Source organism: Dromiciops gliroides, chromosome 5 (assembly GCF_019393635.1).
Source record: "Dromiciops gliroides isolate mDroGli1 chromosome 5, mDroGli1.pri, whole genome shotgun sequence".
Taxonomy (NCBI): Eukaryota; Metazoa; Chordata; class Mammalia; order Microbiotheria; family Microbiotheriidae; genus Dromiciops; species Dromiciops gliroides.
The window spans coordinates 293,716,188-293,741,002 of record NC_057865.1 but is presented as its reverse complement, the minus strand read 5'-3'; the positions used below and the strand labels follow the sequence as shown (position 1 = coordinate 293,741,002).

General features: G+C 48.9%; 2 protein-coding genes across 2 annotated transcripts in view; one reads left to right on the top strand and one right to left on the bottom strand.

Annotated features, from left to right (window-relative positions):
• Positions 1–309: 309 nt before the first annotated feature.
• LOC122728180 (poly(U)-specific endoribonuclease-A-like) lies at positions 310–24,090 on the bottom strand. The gene is given in 7 exon segments (XM_043966446.1): positions 310–1,251; positions 3,043–3,196; positions 4,211–4,323; positions 5,804–5,925; positions 6,815–6,926; positions 8,336–8,435; positions 23,780–24,090. Coding segments are annotated over 7 exon segments (1,176 nt in total). The 3' UTR covers positions 310–987.
• LOC122728181 (NADH-cytochrome b5 reductase 3) overlaps positions 23,976–24,815 on the top strand; it is a 37,118-nt gene continuing 36,278 nt past the window's right edge. Inside the window, exon 1 of the mRNA XM_043966447.1 lies at positions 23,976–24,109. Coding sequence (XP_043822382.1) covers positions 24,089–24,109 — 21 coding nt within the window. The 5' untranslated portion in view covers positions 23,976–24,088. The remainder of the gene's footprint in view (positions 24,110–24,815) is intronic.

Sequence of the window (24,815 nt, the reverse complement as noted above, 5' to 3'; positions counted from 1 at the left end):
CTAGTTTTACACATAACTGAAAAAGTAAAATACCATTAAAGTGAAAAAAAAAGGCCTTTATTCCATTATTTATGGAGAAAGATCCCAGGTGCTGTTGTTTTTGTCCTTTGTTCTAGAAGAAAACCATGACATTGGGGTGATGTCATAACTTGTAGTGAATTGGATTGAAGTGAGTGAGGGAGGGCTGTGCAAGGTCACCAACCTCACTCTCTCCTCCAGAGCCATCTGGGTCCAGTGGCAAGATATAGATCAGGATGACTGGAGATGGCCCCGGATGTTTAAGGCAATTGGGGTTAAGTGACTTGCCCAGGGTCACGCAGCTAGTAAATATCAGAGGGAGATTTGAACTCAGGTCCTCTCAACTTTAGGGCCAGTGCTCTATTCACTCTGCCACCTAGCTGTCCCCATTCCCTCTCAGATTCTAAAGTCTGACAAGAAAAAAACATGTCTTTATGCTAAGTTACCCACAATTGCTCTTGTGATTTTATATGTAAAGTAAATAAAGAGAAGAAAAGGGGAAAATGAAGGGGTTGAATAGGAGGCCACTAGAGCCTTTTCAGCTCTATTCTCCAATAAGTTTTTCTCCCCAGAAAAGTTGGCAAGAATTACCTCAAAGCTGACTTCAGAAAGCGAGCTCTGTATGAGGTAGGAGAAATCCCAGTTATGCCAACTAGTGTTTGGAAAAGGAAAGGGCATGTCAGAGCTGGGAGGGCCCTTAGAGCAGACATTTTCAGATCTGAGAATAGTCAATCTTTCATTTTTACAGGTGGAGATTAGCCCTAGTTTGTCCAAAGGGACACAAAGCACAAAGCAGAAGCCAGGACTACTGTATTCCCAAGCAATAGAGATCTGTTTCCACTTCACCAGACAATGGCCCTTGCCTCTCTTTAGCTTCTAATCCTAATAAATGACCAAAGACTTCTGCCAAGAACACGTTCCTCATAATCCCTGCAGTTTGGGACCCCCAGTCCCTGGCCCAGTCCCATCTCAATAGAGGTCCTCATTGCTGCTGCTGAGCAGGATGGGGTAGGCAGAACCAATGTGGCGGCCGTGGCGGTAAACCACAAGCTGTAGTTCATATTCCTCAATGCGGACCAGCACTCGAGTGACCTTCTCCTGGGACTGCAGGAATACAATGGTGAAGAGTGCAAATTCGAACTCGGGGCTCACGCCCAGGAATGTGCTGCCCACAGGTTTCACCAAACCCTTCCAGCTGAACTGAAGGTTCAATACTTGGTCATCTTCATCAGGCTTGGGGCAGAAGAACAGAAAACGTTAGAAGTCCCTCCCAGTCCTGATATTGCAAGGTTCTAAGATCCCTCCATCCTTAATTTGCAGGTAGGGAAACTGAGGCTCAGAGGGGTTAAGAGCCATATAAATGTCAGCTGCTTTGGCTTTGTTGCTCTTGTCCCTCTCTACCCCCACCCCTCCCCAGTAGAAGGTAAGCTCCTTGCGGGCAAGGGGGTTTGAGTTTGCGGGGAGGTTATCCCCAATGCCAAGACACTAAGAGGATAGTTCCTTTAAGACCCAGCTCAGGTAGCACCTCCTTCAGGGAGCCTCCCCCTGCTCATTGAACACCCTCAGCTGCTGGTTTCTAGACTTTCTTAAGAAGTTCTCTGTTGCGTATCGCCCCCCAGCATGGAGACGAGGGCTTCTTCTTTCCCCTCCCCCATGATCTCCAGCACCGGACCTGACACATGGTCATTAAACACTTGGAGTGATCAGTCTGCATGTCGTAGAACACATGACAGAATATGCTGCCATCCTTTTGGCAAAGAGGCAGGACGGCAAAGGATCGGGAGGCGCCATAGACCACCCAGTGTGACCACAAAGCAGAGCTCAGTGGGGAACGTGTTGGGGAAGTACTGATGTAAAAACAAAGGCGTCAGTGAAACATTAGAAACAAGTAGCAACAATGAATTCAATGAGAATCTCTGTTTCCACCACAGGTTAGGTAAGTAAGCAGCATAGCCCAGGCAGCCTGGGATACACCAATCCCTAGCAGTGTGACTTGGGGCAAATCCCTTTGTTTCTCCAAGCCTCAGTCAGCCCCATCTGGAAAATGGAGACAATTGCCTTTGGTTGCTCCCATCAAAGAGGTTCTGTGAGTGACAAAGCTTACAATGCATCTGAAAGTACCTTGGGAGGCTCAGTGGTCACAGAGAGAGAGAGAGAGAGAGAGAGAGACCCTTTTGCAATCCTACAATGAGACTCAATTTCAGCTCCTCCCTGGGGCCAGTGGGAGCAGCCTCCAAATAGGTGGTAGGTAGGTGGGTGTGATGGCAGGAGGCATAGGAGACCCGAGCCTGGAGAAAACTGGACGAAAGGCGACCCCTGGAGGCCAAAGGCGGCCTCGTGGCAAAGCTTCTAGACACCAGCCTCAACAGACTGGATTCGCAACGTCTATCCTGCTTAACATCTGTTGGAATCCTTCAATTCCATCCAAGCAGCATTTACTAAGCACCTGCTATGTGCCCAACACTGGGCTTGCCTTCAAGGAGTTTACTTTCTAGCGTAGGTTACGCCATAACGACGATGAGGATGATCACCACCACCATCGTCATCATGAAGGCTGATGTTTTTTATAGGGCTCTAATGTTGGTAATGTACTTCACAGCATTATCTCATTAGATCTTCCCCACAATCCTATGGGAGGAGGCACCTGAACTAAATCTGGAAGGAAGCTCAGGGAAGGGTAAGGAGGCAGAACAGGATGTGGGAGGTGGGATATGGAAGGCTGAGCCTTGGGAGGACCCAGCTTGATAGAGAGTCTATTCCTTCCAGGGAGCGAGGATACTGATGAAGAGGGGAAGGAGGAGGGAGAGGATGGGAGAGAGGGAAGAGGGAAGAGGAAAAGAAGGAGGAGGGAGAGGAGGAAATCAGGACGTAGGAAAAAAGAGGGAGATGAAGGAAGAGAAAGGAGGGAGGATAGAAGAGAGAGGAGAGGAGGAAACAGAGAGGAAAGAGGGAATCACAAGGTGAGGAGGGAAGAAGCCAGACCCTGCTCCTCCGAGCTCTGGGGCCCCTGCCCAGCCCACTCACCCGGCTCTTATGCCGCCTGGCCACATAGCCCTTGTAATCAACATTTCCCCGCTTTTCCTGCAGGTAGAACTGGACCCAGTTATGGAAGCCCAGGATGTCCTGGCCTCGCCGGGTTTCTCCCACAAACACATGCTCGAAACCACAAGAATCAGGCCTAGAGAATCAACAGAGAACAGGTAAGACTCCTGGGCTCCCCAGCCCACACCTATGACTTCAAGGAGCTAGGTGGTGTGCCAAGTCACTTCACCTTTCCTTACCTCAGTTTCCTCATTTGTAGAATGGGGATAATAATAGCACCTACTTCACAGGGTTGTTGTGAGGATCCAATGAGATCATATTTGTAAAGTGCTTGGCACAGTGACTGGCACCTAGTAGTTGCCTGATAAATACTTGTCTACTTACTTCCTCCCAGGTGAGACTCCCCATGACCCCTGGGTGGCAGCAGTATTCCCCATCCCTTCTCCATCCCAGCTCTAATACTTATTAGCTGTATGACCCAGGGTGGGAATGTCATTTTAACAGCTCTGACTCTGTTTCTCCATCTGTAAAATATGTGTAGTTGCCGACTTTACAGAGTGATTCTGGGAAAAAGAACGTATAAGCCTTCAAGCACCATGAGGCTGTTTAGTGTGAGCATCTTTATTATTATCAGCCCATAGTGACCTTTCACCAGGGAGGGAGCCACCTTCGAGGCTGGCCTTGTCAGGAACCAGGTCCCAGAGCCCCTGGCTGGAAAGGGCCGCTCTCCTGCCACCGTGCATGCCCTGAGTTGGACCCGAACTCCCCTTTCTCTCTACCCTCCCCACGTTAGACTATTAGAGCTGGAATAGACCTCAGAGGCCAACTAGTCCACCGTCCTTCATCTTAAAGGTGAGGAAACCAAGACAGGCAGTGGTTAAGTGACTTGCACAGGGTCACACAGCCAGTGTCTGTGGCAGGATTTGAATTCAGCTCTTCCTGACTCCAGGCAGAATGCACCATCCACTACTTGGCACTGGGCTGGGATTGCCCTCAGGGGCCATCTTGGCAAACCCCCTCATCGGGCAGATAAGGGAACTCGGGACTGAGAAGGGAAGGGAGAACTGGCCTCCACGTCTCTCCTGACCCCTCACCCACTCCATGCTGGGGCCCTTGCTTGGGATCCCCCGGATTCCCATGGGCTACACACCCTTGGTGGCCCTCCCGGGTATACAGCTGGAACCAGATTCTGTAGAGTTGGGCCTTGAAATCCGTCAGGCTGGGCTTGGACCAGTTTTTCTGCACCAGATACCGATGGGTGAGCTGGAAGAGAGGAGAGGAAGGGGTTGGGGGTGAGCTACTCTTCCAGTCACTGAGTCCCATGACATAAGCCCCTCGGAGGCAGCTCGGCAAAGCGAGAGAACAGAGGACTTGCTTTGGAGCGGCCGGAACTTCCAATGAGGTACTCTGGGCCTCATCTGCTCAGTGGGGATAGCAATATGTCATGTGAGGATGGGGCTTGGTGAGCCCTTTGGCATTTTAAAAACCGGAGCTGTTGTCATTTTGAAGCAGGTAGAGGTGGTCTATGGGTACCATCTCTCCCAACTCCCTCCCAGCCTCAAAGCTGCCCCATGCCTGAGACCTTGGCTCCCAGGGCATTCCCCAGGGTAGGTCACAAGGTAACAGTAGGTCCTAGCGGTCAGTAACCTGTAGAAAGAGGTGGAAAGCCCAGCCCAGACTTAGGGTCACAATTTAGAGCTGCTCGTCTCAGAGAAGGAGACTGAGTGTGACATGCCCCAGATTACACCACTAGAAAGGGTTCGAGGCAGGATTTGAATCCAGGTCCTCTGATTTCAAATCAAGCTCTCTTTCTGCTACATTGTACTGCCTCTGTCCCCTTCAGTACCAACCTGCCCCTGGGCTCCTTCTCAGGGCCACACTCTCTGTTCATAGGCTGGATTCATTTCAGGGCTGCTGTGGCCCTACCTGCAGAACACAGTTATACTCCTATCTACCAGGGTTCTGGAGAGATCTGAGTGTGAATCATGCTTCTCACATGTAACAGGGAGGTGAACTTGAGCAAATCCCATCTAGAGAATGAAGGGATCAGAACTTCTGGGCTCTAAGGCCCCTTCTAGCTCAGAAAAATTCTAAACTCCTCAAAGGCAGGCAACGACTTGGTCTCATCTCGCTTTCCCAAGTCCCTCAGTGCTCGATGATCATAATAACAATGACAAGCATTTGTAGAACATTTCATGGTTTATAGGGCACTCACAAATATTATTTCATTTGGTCCTCACAACCCTGTGAAGCAGGTGATATTATAATTACCTCTATTTAATTTAATTATGAATTATAATAATTTGATAACCCATGCTGGCTATTGTCCCCACTTAAATATTTAATTGTAAGCGATAATGTAACAAATTATGATAATTTAATAAATGCTAGTTATTATCCCCATTTAAATAATTTAATTATAAATTATCACATAAATTGAAATAATTTGATAATAAGTGCTAGTTATTATTATCCCAGTTTTACAGACAAATAAATTGAAGCCAAGAGAGGTTAGGAGACTTGCCCAGGGATCACACAGCTAGGAAATATCTGAAGCAGAATTTGAATCTGTGTTTTCTTGGTTCCAGGTGAGTACTTGATGTTTGGTACCACCTGGATGCCTCAACTCTGAGCTCTTTAATACAAGTTTGAATAAATGAACACAACTTTACTCAAAGGGAAGAACTGAGTTGGGGTGGGAAAGGCATAGGCCTCTGCTGCCCAAGCCAGGCCTTGGCCTCACCTTCATCACCTCCGTCTCCAAGAGGGCGTCCAAGAATTGGTTGTTTTCCGATTCCTCCTCTGGCGTCACAACTTCTGCTACGCCCGTTGACGTCTCGTAGTTATCCAAAAGGGAGATAAAAGCTGCCAAAAGAAGCCCAGAGACCACCTTGCTGGAGCAAAGAGGGCAAGGCAAGGAGCCCCTCAGTAAGCAATGGGGGAAATTGCCAGCATCCCCTCTTGGCCCCCCAGCCCTGAGCTGCTGTGAGGCCTGGGACGGACCTCCCTGTCTGAGCCTTAGGTTCTTCCTCTGTGCACTGAGGACAAAAAGGCCTTCCCAGGGGCATTGTGAGGGGAACATGAAAGGACTTTTGGAAGACAAATTAAAAGCACCTGACCAGTTACTTCCATTTGAACTCCATTTTTCTAGCTATAAAAGGAGGACCCATGACCCCTTTAGTCATGGAGATGAATGAGATAACAGATTGAAAGCATTTCAAAAACTTAAAGCTTCTATATGCCCCGGGCCAGCAAGGTGGTGTGTGGAAAACCTCTTCAAGTCTGGTCATAATTTAGGAGATACCAGTTGGTCAAGATTAAATAGGTTGAGGGGCAGCTAGGTGGTGTAGTGGATAAAGCACCGACCCTGGATTCAGGAGGACCTGAGTTCAAATTCGGCCTCAGACACTTGACACTTAACTAGCTTTGTGACCCTGGGCAAGTCACTTAACCCTCATTGCCCTGCAAAAAACCAAAAACAAAGATTAAATAGGTTGAGAAAGAAAGAGAGAAGAGAGAGAAAGAATATATATATATACACATACATACACGCACACACACACACACACACACACACACACAATGAGGATACTCTGATGGAGGCTCTTGAATATCCTGTCAGTGGAGTATAAGCCCTGACAGGGCCTTCCAAGGAAGAAGACTGCAAGCATAGGCCTGGTGATGTGTCCAGTGCTCAGGGACCATGCTAGGTAAGCTTGAAGTGCAGCCCGCCAGGTAGGGAAGTGACTCTTACCTGCAAAGGTCTTGGTGCTTTGCAACCGGCCCTCATTCACCCAGAGGAAGAGAGCCTGAGAAGCATGGTCGATGGTTCTGTGGACACCTTGGGGGACAAAGTCTGCCTTCCCCTAGGAGGGGAGGAAGCACACAGAGAAGAGAAAATAAGTGATGCCTGGGTGACCCCGGGCTTTCTGTCTAGGAGCTCGTGCAGTTGGCCCTGGCCCAGGCCCCTCCCTGTAGCCGAATGCACTGGACGGTTTCATAGAGGAGCAGGGGGGATGTTCTACCTGCAGGACCCCTTCCCCTGAATATGCCATCAATTCCACCCCCACCCACCTCCCTGCTCCCCTTCCACTGGGTCCCATTGCGGGTGTCAGCAGAGTCACTTTCACTTTCCATCTCATCCTCTTCTTCTCCTTTGAACTCCTGGCCCAAACTGGCATTTGGTTTTCCTTGAGGACACTATACCTCTCCAAAGCTGGCAGCTCCTTTTTACCCATGCGCAGGGCCAGGAGAAGGAGCTGGTAGGGGCTTCCAGGCTCTTCCCCTTCATCTCTTTCCTTTGAAGTTCAGGACATCTGATTATATTGCCCTCTCCCTGTTCTGGTCTACTATACACCTACACACCTTCCTACCTTCTTCAATGGGCGACTTTCTTCCATGTAAGAAGAGATGATTTTTGATGTCCTTTGAAGTTCTAAATAGTGTCTGATCCTATGACCTGAAGGAACTGAAGACATGTCTTCTTCAAGAGAATAATACTGGGGGCAGCTAGGTAGCGCAGTGGACAGAGCACCAGCCCTGGAGTCAGGAGGACCTGAGTTCAAATCCGGCCTCAGACACTTAACACTTACTAGCTGTGTGACCCTGGGCAAGTCACTTAACCCCAATTGCCTCGCCAAAAAAAAGAGAATCATATTGATGGGCAGAAGCTCTGGGAAGAGATCTGCCTGCTGACTACAAACATAGATCCTATGCCAAGGTGGAGCAGCTAAAACTTTGCCCTTTGGCAGATAATTTCGAGGGCACTGACAGCACCTTTTAGAGGTAGTTCCTCCACCCACTCTCTTCCCAATTACACTGCAGTTATTTGTGTAAGGATGTGCACTAGGTTTATGGAAGGAACAGTTTGTTACTTTTGTTCATTTCAGGAAATGTCTTTGCTTTGGGGTAATTGTATCAGTTGGCTGACTATTGAAAGTGAATAGGGGACAGCTAGGTGGTGCAGTGGATAGAGTACTGGCCCTGGACCTGAGTTCAAATCCGGTCTCAGACACTTAACACTTACTAGCTGTGTGACCCTGGGCAAGTCACTTAACCCCAATTGCCTCACTAAAAAAAAAAGAAAGAAAGTGAATGAACTAGTGGGGGCTCGGTCTCTAGTTTGAAACGTTCTGACCCACAGAACCTCCTGAACCTTTAGTAGTTGTTCATTTGGGGAGCCCAAGCAACATGTGGGAGAATCCCTCTGGGATTACCCTCTCCCCCCCACCAGCTATCCCCCTCCAGAATACCACCAACTGCTAGGAGCACCCACCTGCAGGGAGATGGCATAATCTCTGCCAGGCCCAAAGCGGTTAACATCAGCATCCCATAGTTGGTTGAAAAGTTTTGAAAGTTCATGATTTAAAACCAGCCTACAGGGAAACACAGAAGCAGATCTTTGTAGATCAAGCATTCAAGGCAGGGCGTAGGGCTCTCCTGTGACTCTGCTGGCTGGAAGGGTGGGTTTGGAGTCAGGGGAGCTGGGTTCGAATCTTGGCTCTGCCACTTACAATGACCTAGGGCTAGTCACTGATCAGCCTCTCTGGGACCCATTTGTAAAATGAGTTCAGACTAGAGAGATGACTTCCCGAGTAGCTGAGGCTCAGAGGAAATGCACAGGCTCCTTCTAGAAGCTGACCTGGACAGGGGAATAAAGACACATAGGTGGATGAGGCTGGCACTCTGTTTTTCTAACTCTGTGTTCAATGCTCCAGCCACAACACCCCCTCCATGACACCTAATCTTTATGTGCCTCAGTTTCCCCCCTAGCTAAAATGGGCACAATATTAATAATTTACTTTATTTTTCTGGGTCTCTCTTTCCTTTTCTGTAAAATAAGTTAGACTAGCTTCTTTCTGATATCTCTGAAGCCTGAATTTTTATTTTATAGCAAATAATTATGACATTTATTCATAATAAAGTAATACTGTCTCCCTATGTTTAGGCATCAAGGAGCACAGTGGATAGAGAGCTGAGCCTAGAGTTAGGAAGACTTGATTTCTTTTTTTTAATAGATTTTTTTTATCCATAAATTTTTTAAAACTTTGTGTTCCAACTTCTCTTCCTCCCTCCATTCCCACCCCCCACCCATAAGAACTCAAGCAATTAAAAACAAGTTATACATGAGTGATCATGGAAAACATTCCCACAATAGCTAGGTTGTGAGAGAAAATAGTAAAAAAAAACTCTTCAGATTAAGAAATTGTCAAAGAGGAAAAACAATTTTTAAAATGTGTTTCCAGTCTGTTTTCAGATACCAACAGTTTTTTCTCTGTAGATGGACTGTAATTTTCAGAAGTTCTTCAGAGTTATATTGGATCATTGCCTTGCTGAAAATAACCCCAGGCTTCTTAGCAAATCCTCTTACACTAATGCTGTTATTTTGTAGACAGTACATTTCTCTCTGCTTCAGTTTCTGTGGGTCTTTCCAGGTTTTTCTGATAGTATCCTGTTCATCATAATTTTCATATAGCACGTTGAACTTGACAGAGAATTTTCTTCACAGTAGCCCAGCAGAGTATCTACCATACGTTTTGCCATTATAATCAATCATCATAGCTATTTCCCTCCATCCTATTCCCTTCCTATGACATTTACTCTATTTTCTATCTTCTTTTAACCTATTCCTCCCCAAAAGAGTTTTCCTTCTGACTGTCCCCTCCCCTGCTCTGCTCTCCCTTTTTTCACCCTTCCTTCCTTATCCTCTTCCCCTCCTATTTTCCTGTAGGGTTAAATAGATTATTTCTCCCAATTGGGTGAGAATGTTATTCCCTCCATGAGGCCACTCTGATGAGATTAAGGCGAAGACTTGATTTCAAATCTAGCTTCAGACAAGTACAGACTGTGTGACCCTGGGCAAGTCACTCTAATCTCTGCCTGCCTCAGTTTCCTCCCCTTAAAATAGGGATGATACTAGCACCTATCTTTCAGGGCTGTTGTAAGGATCAAATGAGATAATTTGTGCCTGGCACATTAGCAGGTGCTCTATAAATTCATGCTCCCTTCCCTTCCACTGTGCTTGAATGGGGCCAATGACTTCCAAAATGCTCCAGTCTTTCCCCTAGGAGGTGGGGGGGGTGGGTGGGAGTGGGGAAGAGTTAACAAAGATTCCTCCCAGGTTTCATTGAGAGTAAATACAGGGGGCAGCTAGATGGTGCAGTGGTTAAAGCACCAGCCCTGGATTCAGGAGTACCTGAGTTCAAATCCGGCCTCAGACACTTGACACTTACTAGCTGTGTGACCCTGGGCAAGTCACTTAACCCCCCATTGCCTGCAAAAACCAAAAAACGAAACAAAACAAGATGTGGAGAGTAAATACAGCACCAAGGTCACACAGTAGGACTAGAACTGGAGTTCAGGATTCCCAGTGTTGGGCAAAGGAGGAAGTGATGAAAGCAAGAGGATCCCTTGCCCCTTCTCAGGGCTTCCAGGCTCATGAGACTCCCTGCTGGAAGGGACCTTGGACTGAAGTTCTGAAGCCCTTTCCTTTTACAGGAGAGGCATAAATGAGGCCTTGGAGGTCCTCTGGGTCAGCCTCCCTCATTTTACAAAGAAGGAATCAGATCCCTTGCCTTTGGCCAAATCTCCTGCCTCAGATACCACGTGACTCTGGTCAAGTCACCCAAAAATGAAGGAGCTGTACGCGATGGCCTCTGAGGACCGAGGCTACAGAATCCCAAACGACCCAAGCTCCCCTGCAACAGCAGGGGGGCCCATGCAGAATGTAACCTGCCTCCTACTGTGGCTGGAAGGAAGGAAGGAAGGGGCTGAGGGAAACCTGAGCTTGGGGAACGTGGTGGGATGCCAGAAAATGGGCATCAGGCAAGGGTCCCCCACGAATACCCAAGGGGCCCAGGAACAGGTCACATCCCTGGGACTGTTTCCTGCTCATCTGGAAAATGAAGGGCTTGAGATAAATACTCCCAGCTTCCTCCCAGCTCTGTCATTCCCTGTTCTAAGCTCCCTCCCAGTTCTGACCTCCCCTATTCTAAGACCCTCCCATCTCTGACATTCCATGTTCTAAGACCCCTCCCAGCCCTGACCTTTCTGCTTCTCAGGCCCCTCCCAGTTCTGACCTTCCCTGTTCTAAGACCCTTCCCATCTCTGACCTTCCCTGTTCTAAGGCCCTCCCAGCTCTGACTTCCCCTGTTCTAAGGCCCCTCCAGCTCTGACATTCTTGTTCTAAGGTTTCTCCTAGCTCTGACCTTCCCTGTTCTAAGGCCCTTCCCAGCTCTGACCTTCCCTGTTCTAGGCTCCCTCCCAACCCTGATCTACCCTGTTCTAAGGTCATTCCCAGCCCTGACCTTCCCTGTTCTAAGCTCCCTCCCAGCCCTGACCTCCCCCTGTTCTAGGTTCCCTCCTAGCTCTGACCTTTCTAGGTCCTAAGATCCATCCCAGCCCTGACCTTCCTTGTTCAAAGGCCCCTCCCAGCTTAGATGCTGATTCCCTTTTCTTAGATGCTGAGTCAAACAGGTTCAAGAAGGGCTCACTCTGAAGCCTGAGGTCTGAGACCAGGACCCAAGAGGATCTTTGTATCCCCCGCGAAGTCAGTCAACAAGCATTTATCGAGCACTTACAAAAGTCCAGGCTAGGGGAATGGGGACACAGACAAAAATGGACGTCGCTGTCCTCTGGGAGCTCTCTACCAGAGGAAAAGTGAGGTCAGAGTCTTACCTTCCAAAGTCGAACCCAGGGCACCCTCTTTCCTCTGAGGGTCCCAAAGGACAACTGGGGGAGGAGCTGGAGGTGAGGATGAGGGAGAAAGAGGAGGCTTTGGGGGGAATGAAGGGGCATAGAGAGAGAGGTGGGGAGAGAGCCTTGAGGGGAGCCCCAGAGAGAGCTCGGGGATAGAAGGGGGTCCCTGGAAGCTAGTTAGAGGGCTGAAGAGAGGTTTGACAAGGGGTTTTGTGGGAGGTTAGCAAGAGGCTGACCAGAGGGGGGGGGTTGGCAGGGAGCTGGACTCTGGAGGTGGGAGGGGCCCTGGGAGAGGCATGCAAGGGGGCTCTGATCTGGCTGGCCTAGGGCAGGGTTTCTTAAACTTTTTCCACTAGAGACCCCTTTTCGTCCCAGAAATTTTGACGCGACCCCCGGTGTAAAGGTATATATCTATCTATTTTAGGTAGACATAATCTTTTTTTTTTTTTTAGTTTTTGCTTGCAGGGCAATGGGGGTTAAGTGACTTGCCCAGGGTCACACAGCTAGTAAGTGTCAAGTGTCCGAGGTCAGATTTGAACTGAGTTATTCCTGAATCCAGGGCGGGTGCTTTATCCACTGCGCCATCTAGCTGCCCCGACATAACCTTTTACTGTTGCCAGATTGTTCCCGACCCCCCAGTTTAAGAAGCCCTGGTGTAAGGGAAGCCGGGAGGAGGCCCTGGCATTGCCCATGCCCTTGCCATTGCCCCTGGTCCTAGGCTCTCTTACCCGCTCGCCATGCTGGCCGGAAGGGAAACCTGACTGAACCCAACCAAATCCCACCCAAGGAGCCGATTACCTGAGGCCACTGAGCTGGCCCGCCCGCACCCCACGAGGTCCAATCAAAAGCGATAGAACGAGACCAAAGGCCAATCCCTTCGTGCCCCGTCCGTCCGCCGACTCCCCCAAGCCCCACAGCAGGTAAGGACGGAAAGCCCAGCCAGGGGGAGCAGCACCGGTCCCGGGCTGCAGTGGAGAGAGATGGAAAGGGGTGGGGAAGGGGGCGTCTGCTAGAAAGCACCAGGTCATTTTTCTGGCTGTGTCCTCTACAAACTATTTCCCACCCTGGGGAGTGGGCAGTGAACGGCACTGTGGCAAGGACTTAGACTTACGGGATCAGGCAGTGGGGAAAGGAAAAAGGATATCAGGAAGGAAAGAAGGGAGGAAGGGAGGAAGGGAGGAAGGGAGGAAGGGAGGAAGGGAGGAAGGGAGGAAGGGAGGAAGGAAGGAAGGAAGGAAGGAAGGAAGGAAGGAAGGAAGGAAGGAAGGAAGGAAGGAAGGAAGGAAGGAAGGAAGGAAGGAAGGAAGGGAGGGAGGGAGGGAGGGTCTGCAGACTCAAGGACGCCCTTCCCCCTCCATCCTGCCCCCCTTCATTTCAGTGCCTGTCTTTCTCTGCAAGGCCACCTTAATTTCTGATCCATCTGTATTCATCACTATTATTAATTACTACTAATAACAGAGGCACCGCTGTTCTCAATTTTCATTAGCAAGGGCATTTATACGGCCCTTTCCATTCCTCATTCCATTTGGTGCCCAAGACACTCCACTGAGGCAGAGCCATCAGCCCCTCACCCTGCTCAGTCCCTCAGTAGAGTTTCTGTGAGAGAGCAGTGTGGAAGAAGGGAAAGTCATGTGTGATGAGATTGTTCCTTACAAAGGTTAGTTTCTATAGGACATTGTTTAAAAACAAAGCCATAGTCATTGAACTTTAACCATATCATTTAATATATCACTTGTCATTAGCTAGTAGAAAAGTAAATATTGTATATGGAAACCAGCTATTCTTTGTGTCAATTGGTTGGATAGCCAAAAATAAAAGATGAATTTCCATCTCTCTGCAAAAGAGCTTGTAAAATTCTCCCAGTATTCTCCACCCTGTACTTGTGCAAGGGAACATTTTCAATTATACTTGTTTTAAATCAAAATACAGGAATAAACTCAAAGCACAATTGGATTTAAGACTGGCTGGCAATGAGCTAAATATCACAAAACTTTGTCCAATAAAAAAAACTAACATTGAAATAAAACTTAGATATGATTATACCAGTTAGAATTTTCCAAGTTCTAACTTATTTCATTAAAAATGTTAACATTCAGTGCATAGGGGGCAGCTGGGTGGCGTAGTGAATAAAGCACCAGCCCTGGATTCAGGAGTACCTGAGTTCAAATCTGGCCTCAGATACTTGACACTTACTAGCTGTGTGACCCTGGGCAAGTCATTTAACCCCCACTGCCCCGCAAAAAACCCAAAAACCAAAAACCATTCAGCTCACCCCCAAAAAAAGAAAGAAAGGAAAAGAAAGAAAAATGTCGATATTCAACACAATTCGTTTGGTTTTTTTGTTTTGGGGTTTTTTTGGGGGGGCAATGAGGGTTAAGTGACTTGCCCAGGGTCACACAGCTGGTAAGTGTTAAGTGTCTGAGGCTGGATTTGAACTCAGGTCCTCCTGAATCCAGGGCCGGTGCTTTATCCATATTTAACACAATTTGTAAAAATGAATTTAATAGGAAATCTTATAGTTAATAAGCATGAGGTCTTCCTGGATTGCTTCTTTTAATTCTTACAAAATGTCCCATATAAAATGTTCACAATTGTTTTATAATTATAGTTTTATAATTTTGTATTTAAAGTCTTCATAATTATAGGTAGAATCAAGTACTGTATTTTATAACTTTAACTATATAATATACATTTTAATTTGGTGCTCGGAGGGGAATGATCACTATAGTTATTGTAAGCACTTAAGGAATGCACAAATATTACGAATAGCACATTAATGCCCTGGGGCTTCATGCTATATATATATTTTATTGAAAGGAGTTCATAGAACAACAAACTTGGACAACCATTGAACTAGATGATCTCTAAACTGTATTCCAGGACTGAGCCTAAGATCTTTATTATCTTTTTTTTTTTTCGGGGCAAAGGGGGTTAAGTGACTTGCCCAGGGTCACACAGCTAGTAAGTGTCAAGTGTCTGAGGTCAGATTTGAACTCAGGTCCTCCTGAATCCAAGGCCGGTGCTTTATCCACTGTATCCCATCTTTATTATCTTCTGATGTACTGACATTATCGGTCTGCCTGTGGGCAGTTCTGTGGTGAGTGGTAGGGGTGATCCAAAAATTGAATTAGACAGTAGATCTTACAACCCCCTTCCCACCTGAATTTACAACCTAATAGCATCTATAATTGCAGCCTAAGAGGTAGAATGGGCAGCTAGGTGATGCAGGGAGAGAGAGCGTTGGACTTGGAGTCGGGAAGACCAGAGTTCAAACCTGACTTCAGACACTCATACTCACTAGCTGTGAGCAAACTTAACTCTGTCTCACTTAAATCCAATTCACAGCAAGTCATCAGTCACTTGTGATGTCGATGGTCTTAAAAAATGAAGGATGAACAACAACAGCCCGGTTTCCTGGTTTGTAAAATGCTGTGGAGAAGGCAAAGACAAACCGTTCTAGTATCTCTGCCAAGAAAACCCCAGATGGGTCACAGAGCATCGAGACTGCAATGAGGTCTCTGGCAGTCCGGGAAGCTCAGGGTCAGGAGCAAAGTCCCACTGTTTCCCTTGCTGGCAGAGGCCCATCCTCTCTCCATGAAGTTAGGCAAGGTTTTCCTGAGATGTTGTTTTTTTTTTTTTTTAAAGAGGCTCTCCCCCCACCAGGGCTGAAGGAGCCGCCAGACCAGCCAGGGAAGCTAGAAGGGGCCTTCAAAGTCACCGAGAAGGGACCGATAGAGGTCAGGACCAGGGATCGGGAAGGCCCTTTCAGACAAGTGGACCCTTCATTGCTCCCAACAAGACCGGAGCTTGGGCTGCTGTGCTTGTCCTGTTTCTTTGTGTGTAGGGTACAGTGTAGGTGCCTAAGAAATGCCAGTGGGATGGAGGTGAATCTGCTTTAACCGCTGCTCCCTGTGCAGTGATCCCCTCCACAGCATTCCTGACAAATGAGCCTTGAGTCTCTGCTTGGACATCTGGAAAAAACGGAAACTCAGTGCCTCCTAAAACAGCCTGTTTCCTGTATGGATGAAAGCAAACATCCCTAATCCACAGCTAGACAATGTAGAGGGCATTGTAGAGCTCCTCCCTGGGGATCCTGTGTCTGAAGGCCCAGTCCCACGAGCAGGTTTTCCAAGTGGCCCACCCTGGGCTGGTGTCCCTTGACTAATTCGTACTTAGGAAGGCTACAGGGGTAGGGCTCTGAACTGAATGTGGAGGCATCGGGTGGGAGGTGATACTCAAGGATGTTGGGTGGTCCAGTCAAGAATCCCGAGGGGCTCCCTCTAGCAGCTCCTACTATCTAGGTGAGGTAATAAAACTTACTTTCACTATGCACCTGGGGCCACACCTGCTTCCCTAGGATGCAGCAAGGCACATGCGGTGTCAGCATCTATCTAGTCAGCTCTGCTGCTCCTGAGCCCCCACTGATTTTCACATATCAACCAGGAGACACATTTATTCAAAGCAAAATACATTTAATTAAACGACAAAGGAAAAGAAGCGGCAAAGAGGCGTCTCTCCCTACCAGTTACCACCCTGCTGATGTAAGAAGAGAAACACACCGGGGGCCAGGGAACCTAAGTATTGAAAGGGCACGTGAGTCTAGGACATTCTGGTCCAGGGCAGGCAGAAGAACACAAACCCCAGCTGGAACGCTTCTCTCCAGGGCTGTATCCACAGCGCCCCCTAGCCACCAACACACAGTGTTACAGCTATTATATGCTATAACACCTCTCTCTGCACCTTTGCCTGGAATGCCTTGCCTTCTTACCCCTGCTTCTTTTTTTTTTTTTTTTTACCCATTCCTCTTACAACACCTAGTTTTCCCTCAAGGCTCAGCTGAATCGCCTCCTCCATGAAGCCTCTCCTGATCACCCAGCTGTTAGTGCTCTCCCTGCCCCCATTCATTTTTTGAACTATTTTACATCTAATTTGCATATGTCCACTTATCTTCAACCCATCCCCAACTTCCCCATGGTACCTTCCTTGAGGGCAAGGAATTTTTCACTTTTGTCTGCAGATGTCCAGAGACTAACCTAGTTACTAGAATTCAGTAGGAGGTTAATAAATGCTTATTGGGCAGCTAGGTGGCGCAGTGGTTAAAGCACTGGCCCTGGATTCAGGAGGACCTGAGTTCAAATCCAGCCTCAGACACTTGACACTAGCTGTGTGACCCTGGGCAAGTCACTTAACCCTCACTGCCTCGCAAAAAAACCCAAACAAACAAACAAACAAAAGCAAACATATGATTGACAGTTGAATAAATGCTTATTGATGGATTGATAGGATAAATGAGTGTCAATAGGGTGGTAGTGGGAACTACTTAAATTTCTCTCTCCACCCATCCCTCACCTCCGGAGTCAGAAGAGCCTCTGGGTTCTGGGTTCAAGTATCAGCTACCAGTCAGCTGTTTGTACATCGTTCCCTGTGCTGGTGGTTGAGGCAGCCCTGCAGGATCATAGGAGTTAGAGGGAAAAGGGCATGAGAGGCTACCGTTCCATTTTCCTTTTCCTGATTCCTTGTTCTTCTAGTCTTTGGAGAGAAGCTCAGATCTGCTGGGTTTGGCCCTTAAAGCCCATCCCAACTTTGGGGGCTCCTTACATTGTGCTTTCCTTCACTAACTCGCATCCAGTGACAGGATGTCTGAGGCCAGATTTGAACTCAGGTCCTCCTGACTCCAGGCCGGTGCTCTATCCACTGCGCCAACTAGCTGCCCCTGACAGAAGCCTTCTGATCGCACCTGGGATATGGCGCTCTGCGTCAAGACTCCTCTGCTTGGCAGAGTGCTCTGTGCCCCTGGTGTTCTTCCTCCTCGCCTCTCCCTCTGCTTTCCCTGGCTTCCTTCAAGATTCAGCTCAGATCCCACCTTCAGCTGGAGGCCATTCCCCGTGCCCTGCTAGTGTCTGCCCTGGAAGACCCCTTCCTTTTACACGGCATAGACTCTATAGAAACCGAGTCACTGGCGAGTATTTTCTCTAGAGGTCAGAGACCAAGGTTTTGCCTTTCTCTGTACCCTTGTCAGTAACTCAGACCCTTACAGCTTTAGATCCATGATCCTAAGGCCACAATGCCCTCCCTATGGGGCCTCAGTTTCCCCATCTGTAAAATAAAAGGCTGGCAATAAAAAAGAATTGGCAGTAGAAAAAGCATTAGACCAAGAATTAGAAAACCTGCATTCTAGTCTGTTTTGTCATTAATGTACAAATTCAGACAAATCACTTCCTTCATTTTTTCCATTCAGTATTTCCATAGGAACTACTGTGTATAGACCAAGGTGCACCTTTCTTCTCAAGGTCTCAGTTTCGTGTGTGTGTGTGTGTGTGTGTGTGTTTGGGGGGAGGGGCAGGCTAAATGAAAGCATAAAATGAAACTTTATAAACATGCCCACTCTGGGACCCATAGCCAGACCCCTGGTTCTAAGCCAAGGTTAAACCAATAGAACCATGAGCCGACTTTCTCCTTCCCCAACACCCTAAGCAAGTGTAGCATAACCCAGTGGCCTAAAATCTCCAGAAAGCAGCTCTCTGAACTTCCAGGGTTCAGGTTCGGTTTGGGCAGCTTCTCTATGGATGCCTGACCCAGCATTTCTCCCAGAAACAGGCTTTAACAAGGACTTGCCCCAGGACAGCAGAGACTGGTCAATGGTTCAGACTTAACTTTGAGGGAAGTCTCCCATGGAGAACCCCAGGGATCGGTGCCCAGCTGAGATAAAGGCATAGAGAGTATGCTCCGCCCCTCTGCAGATGACACCTGAGTGGTCTGGAGAGCTCCCCATCGTAGAGTCAGGATGCAAAGAGCGCTAGGACATTGGGCTGAAATGAATTAGATGAGATACAAGAAGAGAGAAATGCAAAGGCTTATGCTTGAGTTCTGCAAATCAGAGGCAGAGCATGATGCTAGGAAAGGAGGTCCCAGCAGTAGTCATCTTGCTTCTTTCACCCAACACCTGGGCGACCTTGGGCCTCAGTTTCCTCCTCTGTCAAAACAGAGTCACATGTCCTGTGAGGTCCCTCTAGCTCCAGTTTGAAGAGCTTTTCAACTTCCCAAGAATCAATCCAGGTTGTTCTCTCCAGGAGATGGCGCCCACTGCCACTTCTCAGCCCCAGGTTCCCAGCTGCCTTGCATTGTTGCCCAGGTGCGCTCCACTGTAGTTCTGGGTTTTTCTCTTTCCCTTTAAGTGCCACAGGAAGTCCATGTTCTTTCCTGCCTGACCTAGTTGCCATCTGCACCTTCCACGTGAGTCTTCCTGGTGTGGCTCCGTCTGGGATGGGCTGCCTCCCTCTCTCCATTGGTCTGTTTCCTACCTTCCTCTGAGAAAGCTGGGCTGGGCCATGTGGGTTTACTCTAGGAAGCTTGGAGGAGCAGCTAGGTTGGATAGAGCACCAGTCCTAGAGTCAGAAGGACCTGAGTTCAAATCTAGCCTCAAACACTAGTTTTGTGACTTAACCCCATTGCCTTAAAAAAAAAATCATCAACCCTAAGAGGCTTGGAAGAAGCCTAGGAAAAGGGGGGCCCAACTTGGAGACTGTGCCCAGTCCTAGGTGGTAAAAGAGGGCAGGGCTCCAGAAGGAAAGGATTGGGAGTCAGTATACACTTGGCTCTGCTTGGCCACAGCCCCAAGTAGAATGAGCTGCCTTGAGAGATAGTGAGCTCCCCATCAAGTGGAAGCAACATGTCTACATATTGGAAAGTCATAGAAGGGGTTTTTGGTCAAAAGCATCACAGTCTTAGGAAGGAGCAAGAACCTAAGTTCAAACCCTGGCTTTCATATTTCCTACCGGTGTGGCTTCTCAGTAGTTGTTTCCCCCTCCTGTAAAAGGAGAGGGCCTCTGCAGAGTGAGTTTAAGAGGCCTCTACACTCCCTTGTAGATTTTTGTGTGTCTTGGATTCCTTTGGTAACTTGCAGATGCCTTTGGACTCTTCCCAGAAGCACATTTCTAAATACACGGCATTACCAAGGAAGCCAATTCTATGGAAGCACAATTGTTCAAACAGATTGTTGGGGAAAGTTCGTGTTTAATAATATTTGCTCCAGATCTATGAATTGTAGTGATGTCACCGCACATTTCTGGGCCTCAGTTTCCTCGTGCGTAAAATAAGGGTTGGCTTCCCCGGTGCCTCATGGCTCCAACCTCTCTAGCCTGTGAGGCCCCTTGAAGCTCTGATAGTCTGTGAGCAGGAGGACATCACCAGCTCCTCATGGTTTTTTCCTGGCACAAGGACCAGGGTTGGTTTGAAAGCTCTATAGGACTGTTCTATGGGACTGTCTCTGTTTCCTTGCAGTGATGAACAAGAGTCACCCAAACCACCAACTGAAATCTGGGCTGGTGACTGATGGGCAGGCTGTGTAACTCTCACCCAAACCCTGATTGACTGCAAGGGGAGAACTTCAGCCTCATCCGGAGAAACAGGGAGTGGCTTGGAGCCCATGCAGACTAGGGGGTAGGCTCATCATATCACAGATTTAGTCCAACCGTCTCACTTCACAGAAGAGGAAATTGAGGTCCAAGGATGTGACCAAGGTCAAGTAGGTTGCTCACAACCTGTAATGCCAAGTTCAAAGTTCTTTATGGTGCATCTCCTCTAATACCCTGAGGTTCCTCACTTGCTGGGGAAAACCTAGGCCCCCACACGGAGAGACATCCTGAGTCCCAAACACCCCTAGAAAAGCTCTGGGCCTTTTACACTCCCAGGGGCCTCCTCACCATCATCTAGACACATCTTAGTCTCCCCTCCCTTCCCCTCCAAAGCACACATTCCCTGGGCCACTGACACTCCCAGAGACACCCTGGGTCCCTCTTATCTGGAGAGATTCCTAAGGTACTTAACACATCCTAAGTACCTCCTGGGCTCTACTCTTGGGGCCCTTACTCCCTAAGCATACCTACTCACTCTCCCTCCCCCCCCCCAACAACTGGGCAGCTCACACCTTAGGGACAGCTTTGTGGGAGGGATGGTTTGAAAGCAGTTGATATGAAGAAGACCTGGAGAAGTTTCAATATAAGTCAGCAGGGTTAGAAGGCAGGCAAGAAAGCATATGTAAACTGAGGCTGCATTAAGGAAAATAGATGCCAGCACCGGCCCTGGAATATGAGTTCAAATCCAGCCTCAGACAAGGACTGTGTGACCCTGGGCAAGTCACTTAACTCCAGGTGATGGAAAGAACCTTGGCATAAGAGAAGCAAGTTTAAAACCTGCCTTGAGGGGCAGCTAGGTGGCGCAGTGGATAAAGCACCGGCCCTGGATGTTCAAATCTGGCCTCAGACACTTAACACTTACTAGCTGTGTGACCCTGGGCAAGTCACTTAACTCCAGGTGATGGAAAGAACCTTGGCATAAGAGAAGCAAGTTTAAAACCTCAGTTTCCTCATCCACAGCATCAGGGGCTTGGACTAGATGAACTCTAGGATTCCTTCCAGCTCTGAGTCTATGACCCCAGGGCCCAGTCAGAGCAGCTCTGAAATACTGTGCTGATTGTTAACAACTGTTCAGTGTGAGCAGGAGTGCCTCCGAAATGAGCAAATGCTACAAATCTGAGCTTGCTTTATGTTTTTGTCGATTGTCCAGACTTAAGAAAGTGATGGAGAAAATGCTTACAAAGCTTATTAAACTTAATCCAGTGAGCTGGTTGTTAAGCATTTACCAGCATAGCCCCAGGCACTGGAGACACTGAGTCTGGAGAGAAGTAACATCTCCCATTCGCTCAGTCGGGGCAAAGGAGTGTGTAATGAACTCAGTCTTAGCAAACAACTTGTCTGAGGCTCATGTTTCCTGATCTGTGAAATGTGTATAATGGTACTCACGGTTCTGAGGGATCAGAGAATTTAGAGCTGGCAGGCACCATGGAAAACATCTAGTCTGATCCTCTTTTTAGGAAACAGAGGCTCAAAGAGAATAAGGGGACTTGCCCAAGGTCACACAGCTAGTGAGTTAGAGGCAGGATTCAAACCCACACCTTCCATTCTCAAGCCAGAACTCTCACCACTGTAGCCCATTGCCCTGAAAGTGCTTTAGAAACATGGGTTGGTCTGTATCTCAAAGAGATCATAAAAATGGGGAAAGGACTGACGTGTACAAAAATATTTATAGCAGCTTTTGTGGTGGCAAAGAATTGGAAATGGAGGGGATGCCCATCTATTTGTTGTGGTATATGAATGTCATGGAATACTATTATGGTATAAGAAATGATGAGCAGGAAGAGTTCAGAGAAACCTGGAAAGATTTACATGAACTGATGCTGAGTGAATTGAGCAGAACCAGGAGAACATTGGACACAGTAACAGCAACATTGTGCAATGATCAACATCGATAGACTTAGCTCTTCTCAGTAACACAATGATCCAAGACAATTCCAAAAGACTCATGACAGAAAATGCTCTCCACGGGGCAGCTAGATGGCGCAGTGGATAGAGCACCAGGAGGACCTGAGTTCAAATCTGGCCTCAGACACTTAACACTTACTAGCTGTGTGACCCTGGGTGAGTCACTTAACCCCAATTGCCTCACTAAAAAAAAAAAAAAGAAAGAAAATGCTCTCCACATCCAGAAAAAGAACTATTGGAGTCTGAATGCAGATCAAAGCAAACTATTTTCACTTTCTTTTTTTCTTTCTTATGGTTCTCTCCTTTTGTTCTGATTCTTCTCACACAACATGACTAATGTGAAAATATGTTTAACATGATTGTACTGTATAACCTATATCAGATTGATTTCTGGCTTTGGGAGTGAGGAGGGAAGGGAGGGAGGGAGAAAAATTTGGAACTCAAAATCTTACAAAAATGAATGTTGAAAATTATCTTTACATGTAATTAGAAAAAATAAAATAAATAATTAAAAAAAAAAGAAATATGAGTTACTGGATAGAGCATCCACCCTGGAGTCAGGAATTCAAATTTGACCTCAGACATTTCCTAGCTGTGTGGCCCTGGGCATGTCACTTAACCCTGATTGCAAGGAAGGAAGGATGGATGGATTAGTACATTTCCCAAGAACAGTCCTGGAGCAAAGATCACAGTTTCCCGTCTCTCCTCTGAAAAAAGAAGGGTTTGGATGAGACCCTCCCTGAGGGCCTTCCCAGCTCTTGCTTGGGGATCGCACCCCTTTTCTTGATTTGCTTCTTTCTAAGGCACCACCTTTGTTCTAGTCACCCAAGTTCAGGACCTGGACTTCCCAGACTTGCTTTAGCCCCTTCCTTCATCCCCCACATCCAGGAAGATGCCAATCCTGCTTCCTCAGGATCTCTCCCATCCTTCCCCTTGTCTCTGTTGACAGCCAGCAGCCTAGATAGGCTCCTCAGCTCTGGCCTAGAACAAAGCTTCTTAAACTGTGGGTCAAGACCCCATACGCTCAGTAAAAATTTATATGTACCTGTGGTATATATCTATATGCCTGGGGTGGGTTGTGAGTGGAACAGTTGAAGCCCTGGCCTGGACTACTGCAGCCACCTCCTCTTCCAGTGTCAGTCTCTCTTCTCTGCGCCTGCCTGACTCGGTCAAACTGAGATTTGTAAAGCCGGCTTGTCTCTCACTCTCTCACTCAAGGTGCTCTTGGGCTCCCTAGGGTCCAGTACAAATCCATGCCTTGGGGGGCTCCGCCCAGCTTTTCTCCCTTCACACACTCTTCAGTTCAGACCAGAAGGCTGAACCTCCTAAACTGGGCCTCTGGGGATCTCCACCTTTGGACTCCCTTGGCTTCCTTCCAAGCTCAGTGCCAGTTCTGCGCCTCCACCTCCTGGGGCTTTTTCTCGCCCTCTCCAGTTCTTAGTGCCTCTGCCCCCTCCCTTTGTTTACACCCCAAGTGTTCATTTAGAACCTTCATATCTGTGGACAGGTGGGGATACCGGCCCCCTGGTAGAAAGTGTCCTCGGTTAGATACGAGTGTTGTCTCTCCCCTCCCCCATTCCACCCCCTGCGTGGGAGCCGTCTTTTTCCCAGTGGCGCTTAGACAACACATAGTAGGCGCTAAATAAGTGCTTGTTGACTTGACTTAACTGCCTGCCTAGGTGACAGACATCGAAGGTACCCACCTTTGTTGGGCAGACTCTCCCATTCGGCAGATGGGGAAGCTGAGACCCGGGCGGGGTACCCCGAGAAGCGGGACTCGTCTGTCGGTGGGTCCGGGCCCTCCCAGCCTGCTGCTCCCCTCGCCCTAGGTGTCACCCGGACCCTTGGCCATCCTTTAGGGCTGGCTCGGCCCGCCCTCCTCGAAGGCGGGGCCAGGGGCGGGAGGGGGTGCGGCTTCCCAGGCTGGACTGCTAGCTCCCGCAGGCAGGCACGGGTCGGGCGATCGGAACCGAACGGAGTAGGGTAGCGGGCATCCTGTGTTGGGCGGCGCCATGGGGAGCCAGCTGAGCACGGTAGGGGAGCTGGGAGGGAGGGGGTTCGGGCCCGGGGGCCCTCTGTGGCCTGGAGGGCTCGGGGCTCGGGCTTGGGGGCCCAGGGACTGGCCAGACCTCCTCTGGCTGCGCAAAGCCGGGACCGAGGGCGGGGGAGCAGCAGCCGGAGGAGGAGGTGACGGGTGCGTTCAAAGGGGTCCCCAGGCCCCACCTTGGAGAGCTGGGCCTGGCGGCCGGGGAGGGCCCCTTCGGCCACGCCCTGCCCCTCCCGGGGCCCCAGTCCGGCTCGGTGACTCATCTGACCCCCCTCCTAGTTCCCTGCTGCCTGGGCCTCATCTTCCTGGTCCCCAGCCCGGGGACTGTGTCCCTGGGGGAAAGAGAGCGGGGGGTGCTGCTGTCTGTGCCAGATCCGCGCAGGCTCCGTCATGCCCGGCTGCCTGCTAGCCGGAGGTGGGGGATGGGTGAGGGGTGGCTATCGTGCACCAGCGGAGGGCCGTGCCTCCTTCTCCCTTCCCCTTTAACCCAGCCAGCTCCCCGAAGCTGCCAGAGCTGGCTCGGGCCCTTCGGGTCGTGCTCCGGGTGGGGAAATTGAGTCCCGGGGATGGAGAGGGGACTTGTCCAGGGTCCAAGGCCGGAGAATTGAGAAGAGGCGTAACCCTTGGGTACCCCAACCTTGGGCGTGGCACCCACGCCCTGAATCTCCATCCTGGGTTGCCCTTGCTTGGCC